This window comes from Tigriopus californicus, chromosome 10 (assembly GCF_007210705.1).
Source record: "Tigriopus californicus strain San Diego chromosome 10, Tcal_SD_v2.1, whole genome shotgun sequence".
NCBI lineage: Eukaryota > Metazoa > Arthropoda > Copepoda > Harpacticoida > Harpacticidae > Tigriopus > Tigriopus californicus.
Genome location: NC_081449.1, coordinates 2,095,461 through 2,116,983, shown reverse-complemented (window position 1 = coordinate 2,116,983; position 21,523 = coordinate 2,095,461). Strand labels below are relative to the sequence as shown.

At 38.9% G+C, this 21,523-nt stretch overlaps 1 protein-coding gene across 1 annotated transcript; it reads left to right on the top strand.

The window, feature by feature from the left end:
- The first annotated feature begins 10,445 nt into the window (after nucleotides 1-10,445).
- On the top strand, nucleotides 10,446-19,351 carry LOC131889215 (angiotensin-converting enzyme-like). Its single transcript, XM_059238256.1, has 11 exons — nucleotides 10,446-10,732; nucleotides 11,120-11,335; nucleotides 11,400-11,533; nucleotides 14,119-14,280; nucleotides 14,351-14,609; nucleotides 16,396-16,709; nucleotides 16,774-16,994; nucleotides 17,268-17,392; nucleotides 18,178-18,421; nucleotides 18,489-18,737; nucleotides 19,142-19,351. The coding sequence occupies exons 2-11, from the start codon at nucleotides 11,218-11,220 to the stop codon at nucleotides 19,332-19,334; spliced, it is 2,019 nt and encodes a 672-aa protein (XP_059094239.1). The 5' UTR covers nucleotides 10,446-10,732; nucleotides 11,120-11,217; the 3' UTR covers nucleotides 19,335-19,351.
- The last annotated feature ends 2,172 nt before the right edge of the window (nucleotides 19,352-21,523 follow it).

The following is a 21,523-nucleotide window of genomic DNA, read 5'->3' as shown; positions in this document are numbered from 1 at the left end:
CTTACCAAAGAGCCGTGAAAAACCAAACCTAATTGAGTGAATGAATGGCAATTCCCATTCATTCACCCACACACAAGCACCACGAACACTACACGTGCACAGCAACCAAGGAGCAACAGAGGGAGTCACACCTTGGTTCGAAATTCCTGGGAGATAAGAACGAGAGCAAACTAAATGCGTCTGTTCTCAGCGAGCTCCAAAACAGGAATTCAAAGCCACCTGTCTTGTCTTTTGACGATTTTAGGCACATCCAGCCAAGTGTTTAATTCCAAGGGATGATATACCAAAGATGATCTCATTTCTGCCTGACGGATAATTTGACTACCTGAAAATGACTCAAGGGAAAAGTTTGTGTCCTAAAATGCCCAGTGAGTGCAGTCTTAAGGCTAGAGCCTAGGTTATGAACATGATGAAAGGCCAGTAAGAGTTTAATCAAGGTAGGTGAGCCCAATTCGGCGTCAATCCTTGGACCACTCAAAAGCAGAGAATTAGGTACAAAGAATGGATAATAACTGAAGGGCACACCAAACCGGGTTCATACATAAATCAGGCGCGTTGTTTGTCAAGACATTTTGATTGGGCACCAAAAGTGGCCCTTCAATTCTTTCCACCCGAAACATGCCACTAGACAATTATGTATTCTGGCTTTATATCTTCTTTGTAACACTGCACTCAACAGCTGGGGTCTGTGACGAGCCCTGTAATCCTGTGTCTGGGAGGCTGGTGTCTGAGGATGGTTTGAGGTTGGGAATCCAGCCAAACATGGTTTCATGTTGAACTGGTGTCCGCACTAAGCCTGGCGTCAATATGGACGCTCTTGGGGAGCCGAGAGTGGCCAGGTTGTCTGAGGAGGTGCGAATCGGGCCAGGGGGGAAACCCAGCAGCTCAAAGTGCCCGCGGCGGGCAGTAGTGGGATCGCGCCGGTGAGTGGATCATGTGTGGTTGCCAGATCAAAACAAGCAAACCAGATACCCTTTTGGTCAGATTAAGTTGGCTTTTCAAGCAATGATCAGTTAGATGTTACATGGTATGTCGTGTGCATCTCGTTATCTGTTGGAAGTTAAAGGAAGTTGCAATCTTGTGGAAGAACTGTTTTAAGCGCCATCTGTGCGTTTTGAACAACATAGACAGATAGTTGGGAGAGAAAATAACGCAGCTTACTTCACAGGGCATTGCAAAAATATTGGACCTCCTCCAGTTTTCAGATTTTTCAAAAGTTACTTCAATGCGCATTGACGTAATATATTAAAATGATTAGTGTTTTCTAATAAACTAGAGGTTGTCATTAATAATTTTTTGACCAGCTTGCTTTAATGAAGATTTGTCAGGTCCCATGTCTAGGGTAATTGACCAGCAGGATATAGTTCTTGCTCATCACTCTCTGAAAGCTAAGAACTTGAAGTTGAAGTTGGAGGATAAACGGAGGCTTGCCAAGTGCCAGAATTTTGTTTTCCTTCTTGTATATTCAATTGGCATTCATGCATTGGACAGTCCAATTGTCCCATCTTCATAGAATTTCAAACCTTTTGAAAATCACTTTGATATGTACGGTTTGAAGTTGGTTCAGTGCACATGAAAAAAGGAAAGAGGGAAATCCCAGATATTTCATTGGATGCATTCCACGTCAAGTGGGTACACCCTCACGGCACTTTGTCTCAGAATCTCATGTAATTTCGTAATCAATGCCTAGGTTAAAGTAGGTTCACAAAAACATTTCAGCCCCATGGGATCAATATGGCCCATTCTAGGGCCATGTCCATTTTGGACCAAACCACTTGGCCATGGGTGCTTGAACAGCCATAACTCCTGCTGTAGTTATCAAATTGAGATGAATTTTTAATCTAAATGCTCCTGGGACAATGGCCTTTTGATAGAACTGTTTTGAACAAATGCATCAATTGAAATTCAAAAATCAATTGAAAATTAAGGCGTGTAATGGCCTTATTTGTCCTTTGACCTTAGAAATTTCCAAAAGCACAGTCCGGATTTTGTCAATTTTTTGCGTGTCGATAGTACTATGTATGTTATTTATATGCTTTGTAGCAATTCAGAGTACTCAGACATTGCTGACTTTAAGTCAAATTCTTGACCTAACTTGAATTTTTGGTAGAAAGTAGCACGTTCATCCTCAAATCCCTTGTAAAGAAAGTGATAATGAGTAGGCTGAATGACAGTGCATGACGTGAACAATTGATTGAGATGTCAGATTCATTCCTTAAGGAACGAGGTGGACAGTCCTATGTCAGTTGTTATAACTTGTATCCAACTTTCAGGACACCAACAAAATCTTGAGGAGGAATGGGATTACCCTGCGTATACCTTCCTTTAGGAAACTTAAATAATTCCTCAATATACCTGTATCATTCAATAACTGTTTTGTATATTTGCTCAATCAGTAGGAAAAGACTTGCAAACTCAAAAGATTTGACAGGATGAAGGATATGATGAAGCTTTATACCCTTTTTGATTTACAATTATCCTATCCTCATACCAACCCCTTCCAAAACAGCTCCCTCTCTGTACATATTTAGGACTATTCTTCAATAACTATAACTAAATAACTAATTAACAACCCGTCATTTGTTTTTTTACCCTTTGTTCTTGAAAAGTATATATATATCGAAAAACTTTGGCAAATAATAATACAATGAGATTCAAACTCGCAATAAAGATTTATTTTTTCTAATACATTATTATATAAAGTATTGGTCATCTATTTTCGAAATTTCAATTACTGGCCCAAACTTAGACCTCAAGATGTGACATTTTTAAAATGGCTATTCGCAATAATAGTGAGTTAATTCTTAACATTTTCTTGCTCCAAGAGCCTAATCCAACAAGAAAATAACGAAGGCATGTAATTGCCACTAAAATTTTAAATTTCTGGCAGGAATCAATCGTGAGGTGCAACCTTTAGCACGAATATCTTTGAAAAAAGGAAAAATAATGAGGATGGTTGCCTCAAGGTGAAAGGCAATATTGAACTTCTGCCCACCATTGGGTCAACAACGCTCAATTTGGGTTCTTATTTGAAAAAAAAATCATGGGAATAATTCAACTTGCCTGAAGCGGGATTTCACGAAATGTCATTGTCCCTTGCCGTTCTCCATGCCCTTGCCAACCAGCGTCAGGTTTTTTAGGGTAATACTTAACACTCTTCACTTAATACTCACACACGTGACGTCTTCTTCCTTTGACGTGAGGTTGCCTCGCGATTTAACTGCTTTGTAGAATAAGCTGCGTTAGTCACTCCTAGAAGATAAGCCAAGTTTTAGTCAAAGCTGATCAAAGAATGCAGATGGCGTTTGACAACGTTCCTCAACAGACCTTCGTATCCTCCTCTTGTTTTCCACGAATACGACGATGCAAAAGTCACACCATGTAATAAAGTACACACTGTGTTCAAAAAGCCCATCCAAGTTTCCAGAGAAATTCCCAAATACATCTTGACATTTTTCTACCTCAGAAAGTCAAGGTAACAACTTTTATTTCATTGCTTCATAGCATTCTAGCCCACATAAAAAACCTACATGCCTAAAAAAATTGTAAAAGAATAAAATTTTCAAAAACCTATTGAATGAAAATTAGGGGCACACTTACTTACCTCTTGATTATAAATCATGACATCATCTATCATATCAATGGTCCAAATATCATCGTTTTTAACCCCAAAATGCCCGGTTAAATCTTAATTACATTTCTCAACAAATTGCCATTAATTTTCGATATCATAAAACAAAAGATTACTTTTCTTCTTCTTGTATAATTTCAAATTCATTCAAAACGTTAAACAACCATTTTAAAAATCCTCAAAAAAAAGAAGATTTTGAAAATTGTTTTTGAACCATTCTAAAGACACCTAGGCTGGCAGTCACTGAAAATTTCACTAAAATCAATGTACTCTGAAAGAGGCTATTTATACTCAGTTTCCACAAAGTCTGCAAAAGCAACAAAATAAAAAATATTATCTGTTGCATGTGTTGTCTTCAAAATTCAAGTGAATGCGTAACTAAGCAGACTCATGATGAATGTAAAACACATTTTCTACGATTACACTTTTAGTGTGGTTTAAGTGTCATTATATAGCATTTTGAACTATTGTGGGACTCTACAAGAAAAAGCAACATAATCTTTCATTTTTGTAATATTGAAAATTGATACAAATTCTTTGGGCAAGTGATTCAAGATACAACCAGCGCATTTTAGGACCAAAAACGATGAAATTTGAACTAGTAAATCCAATGTACTGTAAGCAAGTAGTGATGTAATAGATGATGTCATGATTTATAATCAAGAGGTAAGTGCTTGTAAGTGTACTCCCAATTTTCATTGAATAGGCTTTTGAAACTGATATTTTGATACTGTTTTTCGGGATGTAAGTTTTTTATGTGAGCTAAATTACTATGAAGCACTAAATTAAAAGTTGTTCCCGATGACTTTCTGAGATAGAAAAATGCCAAGACGAGGTTGGGCATTTCCGTCAACACTTTAAAGGGTAACAAACCACTGTGTACATCTAAATGATTATTACTTTAAAAGCCTGACATATCTTCTTTAATGAGTGCTGGTCAACAAAATTATTGATTTCAAGGGATAGTATGTTTCTGGGTAATGACAACCTCTAGTTTATTAGAAAACACTAATCATTTTAATATATTACGTCAATGCGCATTGAAGTAACTTTTGAAAAATCTGAAAACTGGAGGAGGTCCAATATTTTTGCAATGCCCTGTGAAGTAAGCTGCGTTATTTTCTCTCCCAACTATCTGTCTATGTTGTTCAAAACGCACAGATGGCGCTTAAAACAGTTCTTCCACAAGATTGCAACTTCCTTTAACTTCCAACAGATAACGAGATGCACACGACATACCATGTAACATCTAACTGATCATTGCTTGAAAAGCCAACTTAATCTGACCAAAAGGGTATCTGGTTTGCTTGTTTTGATCAGGCAACCACACATGATCCACTCACCGGCGCGATCCCACTACTGCCCGCCGCGGGCACTTTGAGCTGCTGGGTTTCCCCCCTGGCCCGATTCGCACCTCCTCAGACAACCTGGCCACTCTCGGCTCCCCAAGAGCGTCCATATTGACGCCAGGCTTAGTGCGGACACCAGTTCAACATGAAACCATGAATGGCTGGATTCCCAACCTCAAACCATCCTCAGACACCAGCCTCCCAGACACAGGATTACAGGGCTCGTCACAGACCCCAGCTGTTGAGTGCAGTGTTACAAAGAAGATATAAAGCCAGAATACATAATTGTCTAGTGGCATGTTTCGGGTGGAAAGAATTGAAGGGCCACTTTTGGTGCCCAATCAAAATGTCTTGACAAACAACGCGCCTGATTTATGTATGAACCCGGTTTGGTGTGCCCTTCAGTTATTATCCATTCTTTGTACCTAATTCTCTGCTTTTGAGTGGTCCAAGGATTGACGCCGAATTGGGCTCACCTACCATGATTAAACTCTTACTGGCCTTTCATCATGTTCATAACCTAGGCTCTAGCCTTAAGACTGCACTCACTGGGCATTTTAGGACACAAACTTTTCACTTGAGTCATTTTCAGGTAGTCAAATTATCCGTCAGGCAGAAATGAGATCATCTTTGGTATATCATCCCTTGGAATTAAACACTTGGCTGGATGTGCCTAAAATCATCAAAAGACAAGACAGGTGGCTTTGAATTACTTTCCGCCCTGTAGTTTTCAGCAATATGCCTATTCATAACATACATACAATTTACGTTTTTCTGTTTGGCTTGGTTCCTATAGCTATTAGTGGGGATTATTCTTTTGCAAAAAGAGAAGTATGAATACTTGGTCGTTAATCTAAATTTGATTTAATTCTAATCTGATCAAAGTAGCATAGCAAATCTCTTCTAAAGTCAAACCATTTTGTTACCATTTAGACAATAGAAATATTCGAATTTTAGCGACATAGATTTATCATTGTTACCTTGAACGCCAACTTTGATAACTAATCAGACCAAAAGGGTATATGGTCTGCTTGTATCGCTCTTAAAATTGTACCCTCTCAAATTGGTAACCTCTCAAAAGGCTGCTACCACACTCAAGGATTTGCCAGATCATATTGAATCTGAAATTTTCATTGTAAGCATCTGTTACATTACTTGGTGCGATATCAGTAATAGTTGAATTTTAGCCAGATGAAATTGGTAACCCCTTCAATGTATTTGGTCATCCTTGCATAAAAGGAATGGTTCATTTAGCATGGCATTTTTATAAAAGGTCTGAGTATTACTCATAAATATACTTCAAAATAACTTTTTAGTAGAAAAAAAGCCATTTGTGGACCTGTTATTCCTCTTTTAGAACCTCGTATTTTTTTAAAAGACTTTTTGAAACCCTAAAATCGTGTTTCATCTAATATTGTGCGTTGTATCATGGGTTTTCAGTGCCTGAACTGTTCCGAAAAGTGCCCTAGTTACTCCCAAAATTTGTTCTGATGTCGCCATTCAGCTGTTACTTAAAAGAGTTAATAGGGTCTTGACGTGACTCTTCTCAAGACACAGAGGCCTTGTTTAATATTGGCAAACTTTTGATAAATCTGAATGCAAAATTATGGCATCCAAATCCTAGGGAGGTTTTGACATGTAATTTTTCATTGGAAGTTCCCAACAATATTCTGTCGGATAAAAACCCAAACCAAAATCAAAATTAATCTGAAATGAAAAGAAAACAAAAATCACGAGCCTTGCATATTAATTTTGGGCCTAAACTAGGATGCAGGGTCCTGTAAAATTCGCTTCCCTAAAATATTCTCAGGAATTATGTATGGGCGTGTGTAGAGGGGGAGGCTAGTCCCAATGGGTATATTCCCATTTCAAAGTGGACATTTCAGTTGTTTGAAAAGCTGCAGGAGTTTGCGATCCTGCGCAATTTCTCCCACCATGTTGGTGTAGCCACCAGAGCGAATGGCGTTCTTGACTTGTTTTTTTTCCAATGACCTTGATCTGATCCAGTATGTCCATGTGACATCTAGTAATCTGTCAGATCATCATGTTTTCGAGATAGGGTCGACCATTACTCAAAAGCCAGGCGAGCTCTAGAGTAAGATCGGCCAAAAAGGTCGGTCTGGCTAAGTTCGAATTCAAAGATGAACATTGGCCGTTGATTATAGAAAGGTTAGGGAGCTTGGTCTCATTTCAATGCTGAAAAAGGAATCGTCCATAGATGTAGCCTTGGACAAAATGATTCTAGTTTTTGAGGACGTCTGTTCCACTCTAGCAATCTCTGAATGTGTTGCGCAAGGCGGGGCAGAGTCTAAAATTCCGAAGTATCGGAAGCAATTGTTTCAAAGGAGTTGCAAATGAGCAAAAAGGCTCCAGAGCACTTTGAATCCCGTAGTTGTGGCTAGCCTTCATGGAGTGACATCTCAGTTTCTGATGAGGTGCTCACAGGTTCTTGCTCCTGTTTTTCTCGCACTTGATGCGTTGCATCTTGGACCAGGGCAAGTTCCCCTCTCTCTGAAGGTAGCTCATGTTGTTCCAATTTTCAAAGGGGGAGATAAGTCACTCCCCAGTAACTATAGGCCGATCTCTCTCACTTCGAATTATGCGAAGGTGTTTGAGAAGATCATGAAGTTCAAACTTGTTGAATTTCTTGATATCAACGAATTCCTTCCTCCTAGACAGCATGGGTTCCGAGCACATTTTAGCACGGTTACCCAACTTATTGAGCATATAGAGCAGGTTCCTGAGGAACTGGAGAGCCATGAATCAGTTGATGTAGTTTTATCTCGACTTTGCCAAGGCCCTTGACAAGGTAGATCATGGCCTTTTAGTTAACCGTCTCCATGAAATTGGGATCCAAGGCAAGGTTCTCAATTGGCTAAGAAGTTTCGTTTGTGGTTGGAAACAATTAGTTAAGGTTGAGGGATCCCTGATGACATACATGATGTCAAGTCGGGTGTCCCTCAGGGCTCATTTTTGGGTCCTCTCCTTTTCATCATCTTCATTGCTCTGCTTCAGAAGCTTGGTAGTAGTAATGTCAGTATCTCTTCTTATGCTGATGATACAAAATTGGTAGTTGGTAGGAATGGTCAGGATTCCGGTTGTCTGGCAAAGGTCCTAGACCAAATCTACTCCTGGGTTGCTGCAAGTAACACGGCACTGAATGGAATGAAATTTCGTTCAATGACCTTTGGGTCGACGCCATTAGACACTCCACTATTATATGATGAAGGTAAGGACATTGAGCAGGTCTCATCCATGAAGGATTTAGGTGTGGTCCTCCAAGATAATGGAAAGTTCGATGAGCATATCCAGTTGAAAGTTGGTAAGGCTTTCAAACATGTGGTTGGATATATCGCACGTTTAAGTCCAGAGATAGTGTCACGATGCTAAACTCTGTACAAGTCGATTGTTCAGCCGCATCTTGAATATGCCTCTCCCATTTGGGCTCCAATTAGTTCAGCAGGTTTGCAAAAGCTCGAGCAGGTCCAAAGATGTTTTACTAGGAACATTGAGGATATGAGAAAACTCTCGTATTGGGAGAGGTTAGAACGGTTGGGATTGTACAGTACTCAAAGAAGGTACGAAAGGTATCTGATCTTGTACGTTTTCAAAAGCATCCATGAGCTTTGTCCCAATCTAGGATTTAGGGTCAATTCTAGCGACCGTAGAGGCATAACGTATGTTTTGAGAGCATCTTCAAGCCCTGGAGAATCCAGGCTAGTTAAAACAATGTTGTCCAACTCTCTTCTTTCTCGGGCTCCTTCATTGTTGAATTTGCCACCCTCAAATATTCGTAGGGCTTATGTAGGCGTTGATCCAGTAGCAAGATTTAAGTCAGACTTGGACAAGTTTTTGACTAAAATTCTGGATCAACCTTATATTCAAGAATTAGCCAGATCAGCCAACTCCAATTCGTTGTCGATCAAATAATATACATAAATAAAAGTCAAGTAAAATGAATAATCTTCTCGTCTTGAAATGCTGGGATTCCAATCCCGGTAGCGGTAAGGAAGTCCGCAAAAAAGAAAATGTCGTGCTAAAACAGGCATGTTCAAGATAAGTAAAATTTTGACCTTTTAGCCCAAATAATCTTGAATGAAGTTTTAGCCCAAACCGAATAATTTTAAACATTAGTTGACCAGAAAAGTTTCCAGGGACTGTGTCTGTTTATATGGTCTATTTCTAACGGATGTACGGTACAGCAGAACATTAGTTGACCAGAAAAGTTTCCAGGGACTGTGTCTGTTTATATGGTCTATTTCTAAAAAGTTATAGCTGCTATAGCAAAACTCAATGCGTTTCTCTTGGTTTGAAATCCAGTTTGCACTATTTTGGCAGCTTTGAGACTATCACTGTAAAAATACACTTTATGTGTAAATGCCCCCTCGAACCCAGATTGCCCCCCCCCTTTTACCAAAGATGCCATCAAAAACTACTTACAATCTCACATATAAACAAATGTATATATATCCAATGAGACAGAAACTGCTTTCCTATTACATTTCAAAATGGTGTAATTGTAATAACCCAAAAACTCAAATCACTTGTTACTTTTTTGTGCGTGATCTCCAAAACGTTTTTTTGCCTCCATTTCTTGAACAGCAACTGAGAAAATCCTAGAGCTTTTAGTGCAATTGTCCCTTCAGCAATAAGAACTTGAGAGCAAAAGGGATTGTGGTGGATTTTTATATTCATTTCTTCCAAAACTCAACTCATTTTGGTTAATAGATAAGTTTTGTCTTTTTGCAAGTATTTGTCCAAAGAGTTGCATTTCCATTATTTACATTTGACATAATTTACCACAAATACCCGTTTAATTTGTCAGATATGTATAGGGATGACCGTGATAAAGTAATAACCATTGCTTACTTAGACTTTAGGAAAAGTAAGTGAAGCTAGGAATGTCATTCCATGTTTAATACGGAACAATTGATGAGAAATGAATTATTCATTTTGACAAAAAATGGAACTCTGATATGTTTCTTTTATTGTAAATTACATTTCTGGCTGATTGTCTATTTTTACCAATAAACATCGGTTGTCCCATCTTTGCCTTCTCAACAATCCTGAATGCCAGACAACTCATGGATTCTTTCTTAGTGGCAAATTCGTCTTGGGCAATATCTGTCCCTTTTCAAATGTCCTTATAGATACACCATTAGGCAAAGCATCTAACTTTAGGATCATTTCTCTGACAAATAGCCCAACATCCCCATGTAGAGCAAGCATCGACAAAAACTTTTGGGACACCCTGTACAAGCATTTGATCAGTGAGCTATGAGTTCTGTGCAGATAAAGCTTTAAAATGGTGTGCCAGTGCATTCAATAAATTCATCTAACATCACTAAACGGCTTGCATATTTGATTGGACAACTTGAGCTCCAAGTGTTCGGTGAGGTTTGGCGAGTACGACTAAGCTGATCTTAAGTCGTACTCCGATTTAGTGTGGTGTACAAATGTTGATGCGCTTAAGTACAGAGAGAGAGAGAGTCGATCTAAAAACAAAAGTGAGCCACACCATTGTTTGTGACTCGAGAGTTCCTAGTACCGTTTATTGGTTGTCAGGAGATGATACCCAATATAACTTTTAGACGTGATGCATCAAAGCCCAAGCTCGTGTAAAGTAGCCATGACGCACTTAGAGTGTGTCGCTAGCATTGAACACTTGTGAGAAAATATAGTGACGTCTTAGGGCCAAAACCAGCTGGCCTTTTCCCAACAGCTTGATTCTAAAATCGACTTTAAAGAAGAGGTAAGGTCATTAGATTATTGGAAATTGTTGTCCAAGTTTCATCGACATTTTTCCTTCATAAATTGCCTCATTATTTGATCCATCAACATCTGGATGCGAAACCTTGTAACAATATCAAGAAGAAAATTTTCTTCCCGCTAGAAAGCTACATTTGAAAATTTCATAACAATGAGGATCGTTGAGAATACTTTTTGTCGAAGCATATTTCATTTATATATTATTTGCCCCTCTGACGACCCAAACAGTTTTTGCAGTTCACTTTATCACAAGGAACAAAAGGAACGAAAGCTGGCCCAACTTTGAAACATTATTTATTGACAACATATATTCAGATAAGACAAACCAATATCAACACGAATCAGCTCTTATCAGTGCCTTTTTTATCAGGTCACATTTCAACTAATGTGGGTCACTTTGTCCTGTCATCTCGGAAAACTGAAGACTGAATCCCGATTCTGTTTGAGTCGATCCTTTTCAAAGAGGCAATGAGGTTCTTCACGTTGCTTCTTGCGTGTGGCCTTCTTTTTGGCCTTGGCCAAGCATTGAGTGTGCCAAAAGATGCCGCCGGTCAGTCCAAGCAAAACATCGATTGTTCCACTCCAAGTAAGTTTGAAGGAAATTTCATTCTATTTTGGGGTTGCTAAGCTAAGTTCTTTCTATGGTTCAGTGGAGTGTGAAGCGTTGGCCGCCGATTGGCTCAACAATGTTTATGAAGTGGAGATGAGAGCAAAGTTTGAGACCTACACACAAAAGGATTGGGAGTACAACACCAACATCAATGATGACACTTCGCAAGGATCGGTGAGTTGCTTTGCGCCAAGAAATCTTTCTTGGCACCAAACGAACTTGGATGATCCAAAAAGTGAATTGGGCTTGAAGAATTTATAAGGTTTTTGATTGCTCAGCTGTCACTAAATGGTGGACTTTTGTTGTACAATGAGACAGGAAAGTTTGGAGGCCAGTGAATGGCATGGCACCCTTTGTCTTATATGACCAATTCATATGGGGAAGGAAGATATTCTTTTCGACACACATTACTGTATGTATGTTCAAGACCACCCGCGTTTTATGCACATGATTGAATTGTGACAAGATTTATGGTGATATCTTTGAGATACCTTGTTCTAAAACTTGAGCGATAGTTAATGTACTACAATCTACAAACGATGTATGATAATTATAAACATATTTTGACAACTACGCCAGATTTGTCGAATGATCTTGAATTGAACCTCAGGTGACAGCCAGATTACACTAAGTTTTGAAATAAAGAAGGAAGTGAAATTTTAAAACGTATTGTCTTTTTCATGATTGATTGTGGGTGGTTCCATGTGCCTAATTCTTTCACGAAATCCATTAGTGATTGACAAAAGCTCGAGCTCTAAATTAGTGAATGTCAATCCCAACAATTTGTTTAAAGCACCATTCTGGTTTAAAAATTGATCTTAAACAACCTTTCGGGGTCAAATCTGATCCTATTTCAACTCAGGAAAATTTGACGTAGTATTCTCTGAATGATAGATAATAGCTTTCGCTTTTGCTACCAGCATTCTGAAAAGAAAGTGGGGGTCGTTATCTAAAATGTAAATATTTCCATGACAACTAGATCATATAAGGGAATGCGCCAGGATATAAACGTTCTCTGAATCACTCTAGATTGTTGTTCTATAAAATGAAGCAAGAAGAGCGCATTCTCTGGCAAAAAGCGGTTCCTCCCACACTCTGTCGCATGGAGTTGAGACAATTCTCATTAAATTAGGATGATCCAGAAGAGCTGATTCCAAATGCATCAACTGTTCGTGAACTTCTTCAGGAAGTTAGAGTTGTCGGAAAAACACGCCGCACACTGACATTTTTCGCTGAAAACAAAGTAAGCGGAAATGACATCAACGCGTTTCAGTAAAATAGAAACAACAGAAAATCCTTGGCATCCGCCTCTTGAAAGCACAAAGGAAACAAGAGGACCTACACAAAAGACTGTACTTTGCCAGCCTAAGGCCAGTTTTTTAAAGCTCGTATCTCGGATTTAGGGGCTTGGACGTTAACCGATATGAAACTGCACTCGGCAAAGTGGTGAATGAATGCTTATTCTAGGTAACGTCCAAGCCAGATACGAGCTTTTAAAAAAACTCGCCTCGGGTTGTGAGTGAGCTGCTCACAAGTTCTTCACTAGAATATTTCTGTTACATATCGGAGCACTTTTCAGTAAGAATGAAACTCCTTGGAGAGGGAAGAATTGTTGTTGAATCTATAATTATGTAAATGGATTTTCGAGCATTTGTATTTCTTGATGAACTATTGGAATCCGATAACTGACCAATTTTAGATCACATACATTGTGCACGGATTTTTATTTTTTTTTAGGAATTTCACTCTTTTATACCAATCGCAACTTTCGATTTGATAACCCAGGTCTTGAGCACGATGATATATGAATAGCTGAAATAATACTTTAGCATTCAAAAAAATCCAACTTTCAAAAGGTATTATCAGAATATAATCTTGATGTCAATTAGGATATATTTTGAGTAATCTTATTTGGGGACTCCACTTGCCTTGAGGTTTGAAAAGGTAAAAAAATCGTATGTGTACCTAGGTTCAAAAATTGCCACTGAACTTTAAGAAAATTCAATTGGTGCCAACTAATTCCGGCCCTGTGTTTAAAAAGCCTTATCGTGTTCAGCGCTGCCAGCAAGGCATTTTTGGCTGCCATTTTTTTTTGAAAGTTTAATATTTTTCAAGACTCCTTGGCATTGAGGAACCCTGGATCTTATCTAGTAATTGACATTTTTTGAGGCCAAAAGCTCATGTTATGTTCGCATTTTCCAAAAGTTCAGTGCGTAGAAAAACTCGGATAATTGGCATTATGAATCTCAAAAGACCTGGCAGCACTGATCATTTTCGAGGGAAACGTAAACCACATCCTGGCATTTTTCAAGTTTTCAAAATCATAACCCAAAAAAATGTCGATTTTTCACTTGATATGATACTAGGTCATATTAAAGATTTATATGCCTAACCACAATTATCAGTTTATAAATAACAGGGGGATTTTGGAGCTCAATTCGATCAAAAGTTTTAATTGCTCATTTAACTCAGTAGTGGTCAAAAATATCAGATACTAATTTGCATTCAATTTCTATCACATTGGCTTTTGAAAATTTTAGTTTTTTTTATCTGTTTTTACTTATGGAAGTTTATAACTAAGCTAGAGATCCATGACTTACTTTTTCAAGCCATTTCTCGTTCTCACTTTCTTGAGAACGAACCTTTGCTCATCACGGTATTAGCTCTTGTTTTTAATACAGAGCTAGACCAAAAGTGCAGTTTTTCTTTGGATGATTCTTTTTAACGACATTTGATTTCCCTTCATTTGTTTCTGGTAGCTGGATGCGAGTGAGGAAGTGTCCAAATACGAGAAGGAGTCTTGGAACCAATATGTAACCCAATTCAACACTTCGACCTTCAGTGATCCTGTATTGAAGCGTCGCCTGGACATGATGGCCGTCTTGGGAACCCCTGCTTTACCCGAGGATCGACTGCAGATGGTGGGATTTGACTCGCCAAACCCATTTCATCCCAAGTTCCAACCATTATACTACTGAATCATCATTCTAGTTCAACAAGATCGTTTCTGACATGCAAGGTGCCTATGGGTCTGGCAAGATTTGCCCCTATGGAAATCAGAGTTGCGATTTGGCCACTGAAGGTCTGACTTTGGAACCTTCCTTGGAAGCTATCCTGACCGACGTCGAGAACCATTCGTGGGACGAGTTGGTGTATGTGTGGAAGAGCTGGAGGGATGTATCGGGCAAAAAGTACAGGGATCAATACAAAGAGTACATTGGCTTGAACAACGAGGCAGCTGAAGCCAACGGTAAGGGGGTGTTCCATTGTTTCCACAAAGGTTCCGAATAGATCAGACTAAGAAGACTAACGAGTGTCATGAAAATTTATTAATGTTGTGGAACTTGATATTTGAGTTGAGAATAGTGAGTTTGATTACTTTATTCAACCTAATAATCTTGGAAATTGAATGTCTATCAAATTTATTTATACCAATCGCTTTCGAAGTGGTAATCAACGACAAATGTGCGTTAATTTGAAAAGTGCTCGTCCATAACGGTTCAAATGAATTTAAAGCAGGGAATTCAATTCCACATTCTTCAATGGTCATCTTTCATCGCGATAAAACTAGTTTATGCCTCAAAAGGTCCACAACCATTCATTCAAAGTTCCCGCTATACTAACAAATTGTGAAATGTAATCAATGCCATGGATTCTCAAAATGCTTGGCATGGTTGGTACCGGTTTTATCCAAACCAAGAGTACTTTGAACTTTAAGCTTCGTGCAGTACAAATACATGACTTTAGTTGCCATGTTGACTAGTTTTGGATGGTTTGGCAAGTAGAACGAGTTGCCAAATTCGATCCTGCTCTGTCACTCTATTGGTCCTTAAGTCTTGATTTTCCAGAACATGTCTCCATTGATAAACTTTTATTGTTTATCGTTTGCACAGTTTGTGTTAATGAGTTGTAATCCACGGGCCCTTTTTAGGATTGCCATTCAAAGCATGGTGGTTTAAAAGACTTATCAAGTTTCGAGAGAAATACCAAAATACATCTTAGCGCTTTTCAAGTCTACAATATAATAAAGAACACTTTTCATTTGATTGTTTTAGGAAAGGTAAGGAAGCCCGCAAAAAAATGTTTTCTAGGCATTTCATTTCAGGTATAGCGGGAGTATTTTTGGATTGAAAAGTAAGAAAAACAGGAACTATTTAATGCCATGTAACTCAGTAGCATTATAATAGATTAATCATGTATACTTGTATTCAGCATCCAACTAAGTATGCTCTTAATTTGCACCAATTCAGACTTGACAATTTTTACATTGAATGACAGACATTCTTTGTATCGGATACAAAATTCGTAAATCATGGCTACAAAAAAATAGAACTTAAGAAGATTAAGTTCATATGCGGATAAGCGTGTTCGTTTTCAATATGTGCCACAATTCCATAAGGCAGTAAAATCACAAATGTTTCGAAAGAGCTTTCGCTCCAGAAAAACGCTAAGATGTACGTGTAACTGTGTATTTCCATTAAACTTAATTTTAACCATTGCGCAAGCACATATTCCCTCTAGTGGTTTAGTGGGCGAGATCTGGGATTAAACCTACTTGCTATGGAATGAACCTTTTGAGAGTAACGGAGCTGAAGCTGCAATTAATTATTTCAAGTTGCCTTTATCTCAAAACGATGTTATGTAACGTTTGGAGCAATATAAGAAGACAAAAATGAGAACGAACATTAATGCTTAATGGCATTACTAAGTTGGGTATTTGAATTAAACAGTAACGGGGGATGGGGAGCTCAAAACGAAATTTAAAAGGCAGAAACCCTTTTGAGTGGGGATTTTTCTACTTGTCGAGTGAGTTGGTATGAACGACGAGGCACCCAAAAAAGGAGAAAAACGATGTTAGGATGACGGCATTATAAATATGGAGAGTCGACGAAACTAGAATGAGCGAGTACACCACAAACCAAAAGATAAATCAAACAAGTAATAAAGACCAAAACTGACAAACTCCCTCTTTTATCGACGATTCTCATGGACCTTCGATAGGAAACCAATTCATTGCACTTATTGCATTTTCCCAGATCTGCCAGATGCGAGTGTTCTTTGGCTTCAGGCCTACACGAATGATCTGGGGCCTGATGCGGATTTCAAGGCCGACATCGAAGCCATTTGGCAGCAAATGAAGCCTCTTTATGAGAAAGTTCACGCCTACATCCGATACAAATACATGGAATTTTGGGGCAATGATTACAACATGGCTGCGGATGAGCCCATTCCCGCTCACATATCTGGGAACATGTGGACCCAACACTGGCAAAACACCTACAAAGTAGCCGCTCCTTTTCCGGATGTTCCCAATCCTTTGGACGAAGTGGATCAAGCTCTCCAAGATCAAGTAAGACTTGTCTAATCTCTACGTATTTAGATCGTACCAAGCCATAGTTATTGTCTCAATACAGAATTACTCCGTGAGAGATATCTTCGAGTTGTCCAACTCGTTCTACATCAGTTTGGGCCTGGAGGATATGACCATGTGCTTTGACACTCCGTGTGTAACGGAGAACACGGCCGAGAATGCCGAATGTGTGGCGAACAATCCCATGATTGAGAAACCAGATTGGGACGTGGTGTGCCATGCCTCCGCTTGGGACATGTATCATACGGGAAGAGACGATTACCGGTAATTAAGGCCAACCAATTGGAAACGGGATCCCTCATACCCCTTTCGACCTTGAACATTCTCGACCAAAAGTACGGGGGAAAGGGTGATGAACATCTGGTTTTGCCTTTGTTTGGAATGGAAACGGATCTCTGTTGGTCAATAGCGCCCCAACAAGGTCGTTTCAACTAAGGATTAGCTTGAATACCACTAGTACTTCTTGTGTACTTTGTGTATATGTATATATATAGCAACTATGTACTTAACCAAGCCACCTTTGGGATCCGGTTCCAGAATCAAGATGTGCACAGAGGTCAACTTTGATGACTTGGTTACGGTTCACCACGAAATGGGCCACATTGAGTACTTCATTCAGTACAAAGACCTTCCGCTCCAATTTAGAGACGGCGCCAATCCAGGTGAGTTCCTGATTGTTCACGTGGAAGACAAAAGGAGACAAAAGAAAGGAGAAAGGAGACAAGAGAACCATTGTCATTACTCATTTCGACCCCTTTACGTATACGTACCCACCAGCAGAAGTAGGAAAATTGGGAAAGTTCGCCACGTGCTTTTATTAACTCAAATGAAAGGCGTCTTGTCATTGGCTTGGCTTTGTTCAATGCAGATGCGGCTTGAGTTTTATTGCTTTGATATGTAAAGGTCACGGGCAACCAAATTGGAATTATCTACCCACGAGGGGTTTTAATCACATTTTATCCAAAACATGTGCTTCGTCGAGTATTTTTACGGACTACCTTACCGCTACTGGGAATGTAACCCTCAGCAGTTTGTGATGATAAAGACTTACCGGTATAATTCTTACAACGAAGAGCAAAACACTAACGCAATCTTTTAACTCACCCTCCACGACGTACGTCATTTTGGGTTATTGATGTTTTAGGGAGCAAAATTGAGTTATTCCTAAAAAAGGAGTAAATGTTTATGTCCTCTTTACGGAACCATTGTAAAGACTTTGTATTATCAAGCAGGTCGTAATCCCATTCATCCTTTTGTGAGAAGATTTGACCTTCCACAAGGTACTGCATCCATTGTTGTTCTAAACAGAATGTTGCCAAGCGTAAAAGGCTTTTTTTTTACCGCTAATGAGTAACAAGTAATTTCTTGGTCGTCGAATGAAGCTCAAACACCATCAATGTTTAGAATTATTATTCTTTATCTTGAACGGTTTCTTTTCCAACCCCAGGATTCCACGAAGCTATTGGTGACACCATGGCCCTGTCTGTGCAAACCCCTATTCATTTGAAATCCATCGGTCTGCTGGACGAGATTCCCAATTCCTTTGAGGCTGACATCAACTACTTGCTCAAATCCGCTATGGAACGCCTCATGTTCCTGCCCTTTGCCTACACAATTGATCAATACCGATGGGCCCTCTTCGACGGTTCCATCCAACCCGAGGAAATGAACTACAAATGGTGGGAACTTCGGTAGGGATAACATTATTTAGTACTAATGTGTCTTTGGCGTTGATGTGAGATATTTATTGTTTTTAAGAGAGAAGTATCAGGGTATCAATCCTCCTGTGATGAGATCCGAAGAGGACTTTGATGCTGGAGCCAAGTACCATGTGGCAGCGGATGTACCATACACTCGATATTTTGTGGCCCACATCCTGGAATACTCTTTTTATAAGGAGATGTGCTTGCAGTCCGGCAATTATGTGGCTGGTGATCCCACAAAGCCCCTTTTCAAATGTGACTTCTCTGCTGGATCCCAGTCCCAATTAGCTGGTGCTAAATTGAAGTGAGTTTTTGACATAAATTGAGAGAGCAATGTGGTAGTTGCGTGCACTTGTATTCTTAAGATTGCTTTAAAACAGTATTAGATGAGTGTGTTTTGACTGGTTAGGTTGTCTTCTGTTGGTAGATTGCCTTAGTTTGAACAAAACCATCAGTTTTCATCGCCTTTGAATTTTCTGGAGTTGGTGGGAACTTTTTCAAAATTGATTTTTAGTGCCTTTGTTGCTTTTTCAAATTACCATGCTATTTTGGTTGAGAGTGGACTTAACTGTCAAGGTGCAATTTTTGAGACAAAAGTTCCAATAGAGTAGATATATTTTCGCTATCATTGAAACAAGGATACCAAAACAAATCATATTCAAATAACGACGAGGAGAAACACACTGAAATGTCACTTGTTTTCTTTAGATCCATGTTACAAGCTGGTAGCTCGCAACCTTGGCCAGCTACTTTGAAGGCCATGACTGGATCGGATAAGCTTGACGCATCTGCCATTTTGGAGTACTTCAAACCTTTGAGTGATTGGTTGGATGATGAGATTACCGACAAGAACATTCCCGTTGGCTGGAAATCAACTTTCCAGAGGTTCATGGCAAAATAAAACTTATTGCATTGTGACATCACGATTACATAGATTCAAAACCTATGGCGGAGCCATAATGGCTTAGCCTAGTGCAGTGGCCTCTTTTGACCCATGTCTTTGGTTGTCTTTGTTTAGGAAGCTCTGTTAAGACGTTGATCAGCGTTGGGTAAACTACCATTAGATATACTCAATGCCTACCAATGCAGTTTTCCTTCCATTGTTATACATATGTACATTGCCATACCTTTTTCAGTTTTCCTGTCTTTCTCACTATTTTTTCGTCTCTTTTGTACCATTTTTTAAAAGAAAATCTTTACCAGTTGATCTCGTATTTTAAGCCTTCAAAGATAAATTCAAATATCATTGAATTTCGTTACATTTCCTTTCGAATATATAAAAACTACATTAGCTCCGAATTTGTAGATGATGAAATACTACATCACTAGGGCATTAATCATGTTTTATGGCAAAAATCATGCAAAGTTTCGCTGTGACTAATTTTGGTCAAGACATGTATCGGGTGTTTGCGAATCCCTTTCCGGTTTTTGACCAATTCTTAATAGGGCCTACTTTATCACGAACATGCTCTAGGAGGTTATTTCATAAAATCAATTTATCATAATATTATTTTACAATTTGTTTATAAAAAGATTTCGCCGTCTACCTCGATGCACTTCTCGACACGGGACCTGAAGACCTTGCACACGTCCAAGACGTAACCCTCGGACATGTCAGCCCAGGCCTTCTCAACGGCTGACTTCAAGTTCTTGATATTTGGGTCACATTTGGCCAGACCTTGCCTTCGATGTGCGGCCAGATGCCGAAGGCACTCCATTTTTCTTGAATTTCCATCACTCAGGGAATACATGCCCTATCGCAGAAGGATGCAAAAGCAGAGACATTAATCCATCTCGCTATCACAATTGGGTGAATTGTGAATTTTTTGCCTTGGATCGTGCTTAAATTATTAGGACGTGCTTGACATTAGGAGACTTGAACTGGACTTAGCTTTGGGGTAGAAGATCATCTTTCGGAAAATGGTCCCCCAAAGACAAGAAGATTACCTAGTCAACCTCTGAGTGAACCATAAGCCTGCCATCGGCTCAGATGTCATGCCTTCTACGTGAAAATGCCCGAACTTTGGGATTGCCCCCCGATTTCTACGTATCCTTCAACTTGTTTCGAACCGAACTGCGTGGGGAGCAGCGATGGCAAATTTCGACTTTGAAGAAATTTCCGCCACTTTCTGCCAGGATGCTAAAAATGGCTTTTAATATCTTCCCATCCAAGGTATATCCTCTTTGGCTCTACAATAGTCAAGCTAGAGCAACAGCAGAATAATGATACTGCAAATGCCAGAAAAAGCTCATGTTTTATTAATACAACTACCAGATAATGACAACTAGCTGTTAACTAAGAATGCCATTGGATTGCCAAAAGAGCGACTGAAAGACAGAACCGTTAAGCTAATCTAAATGAAAGCTCAAATAATCATTTTACATTTGACCACAAGATGTTACAGACATGTTCAAAAGACTTGTAATAACAAACTGATTTGATTAAACGTGCGAAATATAATGAACAAGATTGACACTACCAATCTCACTTTCAGCTTAAGGTATGAAGAATGTATTTGGAACTAAAAGTTCACATCATTCCTCTTATATCCGAATTTACTTAACACTGATGGGCAGTAAAAGTTGTAAGTTGCGAAATTGGCACCGTGAGCACATGAAAGTTAGTTTCTTCAACAAAATTCAAATCATTGCATAACCAAATGCTTTAATTGTGATGTAGCATTTTCTATAATTTGTAACATATCGCGTTAACATTAAGCCATATGAGTATCCTTTTCAAGCACTTCATTGGTATTCCAGAAGTATTAGAAAATATGTCAACAAAAATACGTCCTTTTGTCACATTCTAAAGGCGTAAACACATTTTACTGGCTAACAACTTTCCAAAAGTTATCATAATCCTAGAAAATATCAGAAAGTTAATTGCTTGTAAATGTGCAATAGATTTTAGGAAACGAATCGAACAATTTTGCAATAGAATGTAAAAGATTCGGCTTGACATGACCCTTGTGGTACCACTTTATAAAATTGCTGTGAAAGGATTTGTGAGAAGTCAAAATCTATCTAATGTGAAACTGAAGGTATTAAACAATGCACCTGACAAAACACAGTTTCTATGAATATACTTCT

Excerpts from the sequence above, each read along its gene's own strand:
- LOC131889215 (XM_059238256.1), top strand. The coding sequence starts at position 11,218 with ATGAGGTTCTTCACGTTGCTTCTTGCGTGTGGCCTTCTTTTTGGCCTT. Across the intron at positions 14,281-14,350 it reads CCGAGGATCGACTGCAGATG|TTCAACAAGATCGTTTCTGA; the intron begins GTGGGATTTGAC and ends TCATCATTCTAG. Across the intron at positions 18,422-18,488 it reads TACAAATGGTGGGAACTTCG|AGAGAAGTATCAGGGTATCA; the intron begins GTAGGGATAACA and ends ATTGTTTTTAAG.